The sequence below is a fragment of the Lagopus muta genome, chromosome 9 (genome assembly GCF_023343835.1).
Source record: "Lagopus muta isolate bLagMut1 chromosome 9, bLagMut1 primary, whole genome shotgun sequence".
NCBI classification, from domain to species: Eukaryota; Metazoa; Chordata; class Aves; order Galliformes; family Phasianidae; genus Lagopus; species Lagopus muta.
The window spans coordinates 8,814,977-8,825,269 of record NC_064441.1 but is presented as its reverse complement, the minus strand read 5'-3'; the positions used below and the strand labels follow the sequence as shown (position 1 = coordinate 8,825,269).

General features: G+C 41.3%; 1 protein-coding gene across 1 annotated transcript in view; it reads left to right on the top strand.

Annotated features, from left to right (window-relative positions):
- The window catches only part of PSMD1 (proteasome 26S subunit, non-ATPase 1), a 61,549-nt gene that overhangs the window by 36,174 nt on the left and 15,082 nt on the right, over positions 1-10,293 (top strand). The window contains exons 17-18 of the mRNA XM_048954579.1: positions 2,882-2,996; positions 5,678-5,794. Of these exons, the coding sequence (XP_048810536.1) occupies positions 2,882-2,996; positions 5,678-5,794 (232 nt within the window). The remainder of the gene's footprint in view (positions 1-2,881; positions 2,997-5,677; positions 5,795-10,293) is intronic.

Genomic DNA, 10,293 nt, shown 5'->3' with positions numbered 1-10,293 from the left:
TAGACACTGCATATCTTCCTAAGATATACAGCCCAGGTTAAAGACCTGCCTCAGGCTTTAATGTAGGAATATGTTGGATTAAATTACTGGCCTCTGTTACAGGAAGGTCAGCACAGGGGACTACGATATGTTGCTTTGGGCCTCACAGTATATTAAATACATTCCAAGTTCAGGGTTTTTACTGTGAAATGGGAATGTCTGCTGTTGAAACTGCCCCCTGTGTGTCCGTGTCATTCCAATGTTTCATGCAAGTTACTGTCTGTTTAACCTGCAGTAACACCTGGTGACCCTACCGGTGCTAGGAGCAGCCTCTTGCTGGGTGTGACTGCTGAGAAATTCATTCGTCTTCACTATTGCTTCTCTCCTTCTCCCACCAAGGGAACATAACCGCACCAGCTCACTGAGAGGCACGATGGAGGAGGTGGAGGCCTGCAGCAGGCGGCCTCGAGCAGAGGTGGTGTGGGACCTGCATGGCGCTGGTCCTGATGGAGGGGAGACTTCCTGCATCAGAGCGGAGCTGCCTCTCTTGTGCTGAAAGCAAATCAGTGCTCGTGTGGCTGTGCTCACAAGGAAGGGTAAAAAACCTCGGGCTGAGGGGAGGAGAACGTGATGGTGTTTTCAGCATGTTCCTCAGTCCGATTGCCGGTTAGAAGTAATTCCACAGGAGCAAGATTGCTGGCTGGGACTGCGTAGGAGGGTGTTTCAAATTGTGCCTTTGATCACGTAACAGAACTATTTGGAGTTTTATGAATTTTATTAAGTGAGCTTTGGAGCTTATATTTGCTAACCGTCTGGCAATAGCATGTAGGACTTTGTAAAGCATTTCAGCAATAGAGCGAGCAAACACGTTACAACGTAAGCACTGATGCCAGCACTGCTCTTGTAACTGAGGTCATGTTCCTCTGATGAGTGCTTTTATGAGGCTCTTCAACTTCCTCTGCCCACTTGTGATTCTGCCTTCTCTTGTGTAATATGTGGGGAAGAACTTCTGGAAGACTGCGGAAGTGAAGGGAGTGGTGGGATCCCTTGAATAACTTATGCTCCCACGATGGATTTACAGGAGGCCATCTGTCATTGTTTGACTGTTTTACGAGTAGACTTGAGATAAAAGCATTCAAAATAATGACCACAAATAATGTAAATCTGACTAAGAATTCTGCAATGAATTGGTGGGTGTTAATCCTGATTTTGTAATAAAATCTGTCGGAACTTCTGACCCTGAGATGCAAGGATCCATCCAAGTTAATGATTCTATAATATCCAGCTTTCTGAGCAGGAATGTAATGATTAATTCTTCAAAGTGCATAATCACATCTTTGCCAGAAAAAGAAATTTCTCCTTTCTGACTTGCAATCTGCCTGCTCAACATTTGCTGAAGAATAGAAAACAAAAAGGTGTTAAGAATCTTTGTTCAAGAACTGAAATCTTCTGTGCAGCTGAATGCTGGGGCTCACTTGTTACAGGATTTGTGATTCCCACTCTCCACATCAGCTTGTTTTGAGTAAACATTCAGCTGTTATTTGAGCAACAGACTGATAGGTGGTTTTACACATGCTCTTTAGGTCATACTCTGTAGTCTGCTTGCTTGTGGGACAGAGTCATCTTGTGTCCCATCTCCTGAATTCTTAGCGTTCCTTGTCATGGCTGCATCTTAGTGCTTCCATCTGTTCTTCTCGTGTATTTCTCATGTGAATGTTTTAGGAAGGAACAGAGTGTTGATGTGCTGAGCAGCCTGTGAAACCAGGGTGTTCATGGGTCCCCTCAGCAGTGAAGTGAGGGAAGTGGTGGGATGCATGAAGCAAGGCTGGAGCCTGGGTGGGTGCTGCTGGTCTGAGCTAAGCAAGAGCAGGAGAGGGGAGTGCAAAGGTGGGTTCAGGGCTGCTTATTGGAGGAGACTATGGGGGATGTGCTGAAGTGGGAAGAGATAGTAGAGCAGAATTAAGCTGATTATCTGCACAGTGCAGAATTTCGCATAGCTGGATATGTGAGCTTGTCTTGGGTACTCGGTCATAATGAACAAAGAAGATGCATTATTGCTTGAGATCTCTTATATCGGTTTTCTGTGGTTCAGGTATGTGTTCACATAACAACACTGGAGCATAATCATGTTTCTTTTTTTTCTATGCCTTGAGTTGATTGAGTACTTTGATAGGCACCTAATAATGCAACATGATGCTATAGTTCCTATGTATTACAAGTACTGTCAACAACCTCCAGCTTCCAACATAGCAAACATAAGAAGAAAAGAGCCAATACCACAAACTGACTGAGAACTGAAAGCTAAAAGCTGAGAACACCTTAATTTTAATTGTATATTTTGATCTGAAATCAGCTTATAGTCAAACCAAATGGCTTGTAAGACTGGCTTTAGGATCACAGATGTGACAACTGCAGAACTAGTCTGGGCAGTGAAATGCAGAAGATAACCAGATGATATGCATTTTGAAACCACTCATAATTAAATCTCCTGCAGTTTATAGTTTTCCATTTTTCTCTTTCATGAGCATATACTTGCCAGCTGCATTCCTGCATTGCTTGTGTGTCTGTGGTGTCATGAGATTGGGTAGATTTAAGAAAGTTCAGAAGGCAAATGAGTACGAGACGTGCTTATTTTCATTACAGAAAATATACATTGAGAAAAGAACATTTTAATAGGTGACAGCTGTGTGTTGTACCTGCTGGGATGGGGAAGTTCATTAATTTATGCACTTTTCCCTGTTCTTCTCTGGGCCCTTCTGTTCTGCTCCTCTTCTTACAGTTGAGAAATGCAAAACATACTGTGTAGAAGGACAGTTTTAAGTTTTCCTGTATCAACAGAACAAAGTCTCCAAACTTTGAAGAACAGTAGTAATAAATAACACTTTATTTTGCCTTTCTTTAGGACTCCTGAGCAATGTCCAAGTGTGGTTTCTTTGCTGTCAGAGAGCTACAATCCCCATGTGCGCTACGGGGCTGCCATGGCTTTGGGCATCTGCTGTGCGGGCACTGGAAACAAGGTGAGGATCAGATCCATTCACACTTTCTGTACTCTCCTTCCATAGAGATGTTTGTGCAGGAACGTCACCCACAGAAATCACATTTCTTGCACATGCACACTCCTAGGCAGCTGTAGGAGAGCAGTACTACTTTAAATTTTGCTCAAACTTTCCTAAAGAGTTTTCTTACTGTCAGTAGCCACTCAATGTTAAATGCATGTTCAGTACTTCAGAACCATTACTCCATCCTTCATCCTTGTACAGATCACTTTAGAGGAGAATGGGGAATGCCAGTGATAGGAAAGCAACAGCCAGCAAACCAGCTCTTTTCTTCTTCTCTGTGGTATATAAATCTCGGAAAACTCATGCAGAGCCAAGTGCACTGAAATTAAGTGTGTTTTCCAGTGTATAATTCACTGTTCCTTTGAAAGTATCAGTAAGAAAGAGAGAGCTCTCACATGTGGGTGACAAGGGTCTTTCACACTACTGTAAGACAAGCACCTCTGGGATAAGCTTCCACACTCCATCCACGTGTGTATTCAGTACTAGTTCTGAATCACAGTTTTGAAATAGATGCACAGATTATATATTTGAAATTAATATTTCATGCTTCCATACCTTTGTTACACCTCAAATGTATCTGTATTTCCCTTCCTCATCCAGTATTAAACGTTACTTCTTTGGCTCTTGCACACAGTGCTCTCCAGCATGTCACTTGTTGTGAAATGCACAGAATGCTGACGTGTGCTTCCTGCCATCTTTAGTACCTAAAGCATGCAGACTTGAAAGCATACTGAGAATACTATTTTTATCCAGGTTGCTTTATTCCCAAGTGGAAGGTGGAATTAAGGAGCTAATTATTTTTAACCTTCTGCATCTGACAAGTTGATTTAATTGGAAATGCTTTTAGTCGCACAAAGGAGTCTGTTTTATTTCCAGATGCTTGGTATGGTAAGGATCTAAACCATCAGATTATGCACATGCATACCTTCTGAAGCTTAGATTAGTAGGTTTTGAAAGCCTAATTATATTGGACTTTAGAAATTGGGAAGCTTTTGGTCATGGTCAATGTTCCATTATATGGTGTTCAGTGCATGCCAAAAGAATGAACGAGCAACCCATGATACCTTCAGGCAGAAGAGCTCAGCCTTCAAGATAGCTCATGTGGCAAAAAGCAGTCTAAGTGAGGGCATTTTCTCAGAAATGGTGTTTTGTATGAAATCAGCTTGTTTGTAAAAGCCTCACCCAGAGTGAAGTACACTGAGAGGTGTGTGCTGGGGTACTCATGCATTCAGTTGCTTTTGTTCATGCCCTCAGTTTGTGTGAACAGAAGAAAGCTCAAGAGACTGCCAGGTATGTCCAGCTTCCATAATCAGAAAATCACATAATAGTTTAAAAGTGCTCTTTGAGCTTCTTGTATCTCCACGTGCCGTTTCGGAGTGCTTTTAGACAGCCTCTGTGTTGCCACTGGCCAAGTTTATCTGTACAGCCGATGGCTGTACGAACTGCTGAGGTTTGCTCCATTTAGATCTGAAGAGTGTGGCTGGTGAGCACTGGCTAAGTACTCTGACAACTTGCTGTTGTTGACATGGATAATTTCAGTCCTTCTTGACACCTTTTCCACCTTATCAGTGAGTTGGTGCAGACACAAACTCAGACCACTGGCCAGGGCTAAACAGCAGTTCTCTGTTGAATTATCAAGCTGGAAAAGCTCGCTGTGAGATGAGATGAAATGAGGGCTGCAGCTAGCACAGGAAAAGAGAAGAGACAATACAGATGAAGGGAAATTGAAGGAGGAGAGGGATCTCATTTTGGCAGCACTGAGTTTAGAAGAGTTTTGTCATCTTGTGCAGTGTGCACTGAGGACCTTGGATGATTAGAAATGAAATGGTAACTGTAGTAATTCTTTGTGTGTTTAAGTCATGGCTTGCAAAGTGTCAGAACTGTAAACAGAGAATAAAGATGTTCCTGGGGAGATTATTTAGTCTGAGAAGCCAGCAAATTTCACTTGCTGATCCTGGATATCTAAGCAACATGTATTACAATGGGTTCCTTATAGCTTTTCATAATCCATATTCAATATTAAAACGAATCTGTATTGGTAGATCCAAGACAGACTGTATTCAGTTGGGCTTAGTTGGGAAGTTACTGAGTTTGGAGAAGCAGTGGAGGAGTTTGAAATGTTTTCAAAACCCAAATTTACTATGTGGATGCCTATAGGCAGCCCCACTTGATGTGGGTTTGCCATGAGTGCTTTTGTGTGATGCTGAGTTCTACTGACTTTAACAATGAAGTATAAGGTCAGAAATTTGGAACTTGATTACTTTACTATCTCATTTTCTAACCTCTGACACATTGTTTGATATCTCTGCATCATTTTTAAATGGAAAATGAAGGTAATGCTGATGCATTTTGGTTGCAAAGAAAGCTCAAGCGTAATTTATGTGTGGAGATTAAGACATGCCATTGTCAATAGTTCTGATGCACTGAATTCGTTTGTTGTTTATAACAACAGTTGCTGATCTATTGTCTTGTTTCTGCAGGTAGATCTTGTTCCAGCCATCACATTTTAAGTTTCCAGTTGCTTTTCTTTGAATGTATGTGTTAGCACCAATCTTAACCTTGGATTACAGTGCTGAATCCTAGGATACTGAAAACAATATTAACTTTGTGATGTTTTGTTGTTTTTTTTTTTTACATAGGAGGCAATTAATTTGCTTGAACCAATGACAAATGATCCTGTGAACTATGTACGTCAAGGAGCCCTGATTGCATCTGCCCTTATCATGATCCAGCAGACTGAGATTACCTGCCCGAAGGTAATAGTGGCATGCCTTACATACCAGCTTGCTAGGTTGGAAGTGTGGTGTTGGATGTCAGGTTGTTAGTGCTCAGCACTGTACGTAAGCATTAGCAAGAGAGTATGTGCCTCATAAAGAGCAAGAGCTGAATGCAGAGCAGGAAGCTCCGGTGTGGGCTGGAGCATGCACTTTGGAATGAGGGATTGATGCATGGCGATAGAAATATGCCTGGTAAATGACAGCATTTTAACTTTGGGTGTTACCTGAATACACACTCCTGCTTAGAGAGAGTGTGTTCTGTAACGATGCTAAACTGTCTTGAAAAAACACAAGTACCTCCCTTGTCTCAAATGTATCGAGGCCTGTAGACATGTGATTTGTGTGAGCAGGGCTGTCTAGTAAAGCTTTTCTTTTCTTTTTGCAGCTCAATGTGTGCTTTTCAGGTGAAACAATTTCTGCTGCCACAACTGTCTCAGTTACTTTATAGCACATGATTTTTTTCTAATGGAGCTTTTCTTTCTGCTTGGAGGGCAAAAAGGGTTGCGTGTGCTGTGTTTAGCTTTTAAAGACAGGTTGCCTTGTGAGTATATGACAGATGATAATACGCAAACATTTGTTCAGTCTGAAAGTCTGCGTTAATAGGAGCCCTGAGGTTTCACATTTCATGTTCTCTGGTGAGCAGTGAGGCTGAGCTGTAGCTGGTACTTTGCTACTCCCCTATCGTAATGGGTTGCTTTTATTGCCATCGTTTCAGAAATTGAACTATAATAAAAGCAGCCACACTTTTACTGCATTTGGATGGGGAGAATGAGGGGAAAAAAAACCTTTTTCCATTGGAAAATTTTGCTTGGGAAAGCAAACAAAATCCACAAATACAGGTGCTTGGGTATTTCCAAGGCACAGAATGTATGGCTGTGCTAGCAGTTTGTTCCTCTGTATTATTTAAAAATAAAAATAGAAAGGGAGTTTTTCACTGAGCATGATCTGGCAGTTGCATTATCTAAATTGTAGTTCAACTGAATAAAACAGGAGAATAGTAGAGCTCTGTAAGATCCCCTCATCTTCCAAGATACGAAATGACTGTAACATGAAGCTGGAAGATCCTTTCTTTGGAAAGAAACCACTTGTTTTTATCATTTCTTCCACTGGTTGGAATGCCAGCTCTGAGTATAGGAAGTTAAGTTTAATCATTCTTCTGTGCTCTTCTGTAGTGCTGGACAAATGGTGTAGCCTTCTTGTGCCCTTCCCACCCAAAAAAATAAGGATGATACTTTCTTTTGTGAAAGGATGCTGTGAGTAATGCATCTGTTGGGTTTTCAGTCTTTTGAGATGGAAGAATCCGTGTCCTATCCAGAAGTGCAAATGGAAGGAGTGGTCCTTTTAGTGTGTACTAAGTCAGATTTCTTTCCCCAGAGAGTGCTGCTGTCCTTAGCTTCAGAGCTCTGTGTAATACGTAGGCTTACTAAACAGGTTGTTAAAATAGTTGGCTAGCAAATAGAGGATAAGATGTACAGTCTGGGACTCGGTGCCTTGTTTAAAAATGGGGAGAGGAACTGGAAAAGCTTAATGCTGAAGCCCCATTTACAACCCAGAATGCGTTGTTACATAATGCAGATGCAGAAGGCAATTTATGACGCGGTCATAGAAATGCTGCAAACGCTGAAAACATGGCAGCCAAAATCCTACAAGATATAAACTAATAAGGAATCCTTGAAATAACCTGGTGATTTAGGAACTGAGCACAAACTGTATCAATTTTATTTCTTTTGAAGGAAGTTACCTGTAGATACCGTGATTTCTTGCTCAAAATTACAAGGAATATTGTGAGGAATATGCTGCCCATGACATTATTTATTATCCTCATTTCTATGGGAAACGTTTTAGAGCTCTGTGCCAGCCTGAAGAAAAATTGCTGTGATGTGAAAAGGTGGAGTTCAGATAACTGGCCATTGTTGGGTTACAGTGACGTGTTTTAATCTGATTAGGTTTCTAAACTGCATGACAGAGCAATTGGTAGATAAGCAGCTAACAGGCGGCGCTCCTTGGGTTTCACGTCCCACAAAGTGTGTTTGTGGTCTTTGTGGGGTTATCAAGAAGCTAAATTTTACATTTAGACAACTTCATATCATTGTCTCACTGCTTCTAAATGCTCTGAGATGCTTGGCACGCAGGAGAGCGATTTAGTAAAGGTTATGGCGTAGAGTCTGACTGCCTTCCTGTCATTACTTCTGCATTTGGTACTGCCTGTTTCTGGTAGCCTTCATGTGAGCAGTGTGCTTTGGGTTCAAAAGACTTCAGATTCTCTGGTGCTAATTGGAGATGAAGACAGGAGCAAATGGAGTCATTGCCCTGCTTTATCCAGCTTAGACATTTGGCATTAATTCTACTTCAAGCATTTTCTCTTCCCTTCCTTCAGATTGGAATCTGAAGCATGGAGAATAACAGGAACCTTTCTCTCAAACATGCTGTTATCTTACTTTCCTTTTCGAGTTGAGCTCATCAAATAGGCAACTCATCTGCCCATGGAAATAGCTTGGTTTCCCATCGTTGTTGTTTTATTACTGTTTTTTACTTCATTTTCCTCAGAACCACTAACACCAGCAGTCCCACCTTGGAACTGGTTGGGGCTGCAATTACAAAGTGCATTCAGAACTTCTGCATTGATACAGGAAGGTTTTCAAGAAGGAAGAAATACAACTTCAGAGTTTTGAGCTACACGTTGCAGTGCTGAAATAATAGCAATAAGTGGAGATTTAATAATCAAATTATTTTAATTCACTGTGTTTCATCTTTTTATTTGTCGTCTCCTCGGTTGCACTTATTATTTAAACAAATAGAGGTTATCTGAGTGATGTATTTAATAAAGAAATAATTGAACTTGCAAGTTTCTGAAGTGCCCCAAAGGATGTCAGGTGCTGTGTAAAGCTGACTGTGTCTCTTTGGAGCTGAAACTCAGATTCCTCTGTGAGCAGCCAGAGTGGCTTTTCCTGTCCTCTGCTGATACGTTTCAGAACCATATTAGTGTAGGATTAGAATAACAAGTTTATTTTGTGAAATGGAATCCTGAATTATAGATATGATGAGATCACTGTAACAGAAATCAATGGCAACTTTGTTATGCATTTGTGACCAGCAGGGCAATTAAGACAGCAATTTGGGAGGCATGCTACTTGTCCTAACATCTTGTATTGGATTTATTGGATTTCCTTTTGCTGTTTGTGCGTTGGGGCGATGATCTTTATGGGATAAGAAGATAATGAACAAGATGGAGTGTTTTTCTTCCCTTCTTCTTTGATCATCTTGGCCTATTTTCTCTTAAGATGTAAGGAAACCAGGACCTGATATTTCTTTCTTTTTTCTAACTGAAATGCTACGTCTTGCTAGGATACAAAAATGTTTTCTGCAGTACTCTGGCAGCACCTTTTTTAGCTTTCCTTCACAGAAGCCTGTTGCTGTTGGATGCTTGCACATGCTGTATGCTCTTACATAGTTTGTAGCAATCATACCTGGAACAGCTTCCGCTTTCAAAGATGGATAGAGAAAGCACACAAGCAGTATAAATATTCTTTTATTAGAAATGGATTCTTATCCTTCAGAATTTGCACTTGCAGTAAGCATCGCACACATTGGCTATCACAGTTTCCATTAGTGAGCAGTTAATAAAACAGAGGCTGTATTAACAGACCCACGGGCTTTGCATGCATGATGTTGACTGGTGGAGGGAGAAGTGGTAAACAACCTATTTAAATGTTAAATAATACAAGTCCCTTGGGCTTGTGGTAGGAAATGGTGCTGTATCATTCCCATGCCTTAAAGCCTGTGTTGTTTCTTCTGTGTTTCTAAGGTTGCACATTTGGTTTAATTTGAAATCAGCAGCATGCAGTTTTGACCAGCATTAATTGTCAAAATGGTGTGTGGCATCTTTCTTAGGAAAGATGAAATGAGTCACTGCCTATGTTTTAGTCTTCCTCCAACAAGTTGGCCAAATAAATTCCTTGATAGCATTTCCAAATACTGCGAAGTTTTGAAAGCACTTGAAGATTTTGAGGGAGAAACAGACCTTGCGAATTTGACAACATATTAAACAAATCAGTTCAGTAATGTGGGATGTGCTCATTGCTGAGATTTGAAGGGAGAACAACAGCAGATTAAAGGACCACGCCAGGTAAACCCTGACATGTTTTACATCAGCTGCTTTACAAACTATTGTCTGTTGACATCGAGCCATTCTGTAGGAAGTGACTGCCACAACAGTGAAGGCAGAGCTGAGGTTCTGTCTGTACCTGCTTTGCTTTCCTCTGGGGCTGCATGAGGATGGTACTTCCCTACAGCTAAACCTGCCAAAGCAGGGTTTCCTCAATTTCGAGGAAGGTTTTACAGCTGGGAGCTGATCCAGTTAAGAATGCCTGATGTTGTGAAGTGTTTACCTATAGGGACGGCCTGAAAAAGTGTGCAGACCTGCTGTTCGTTCTAGCGTTGGGTCAGTTGTTGGATGTAGGTTTGCCCAGTGCATAAAG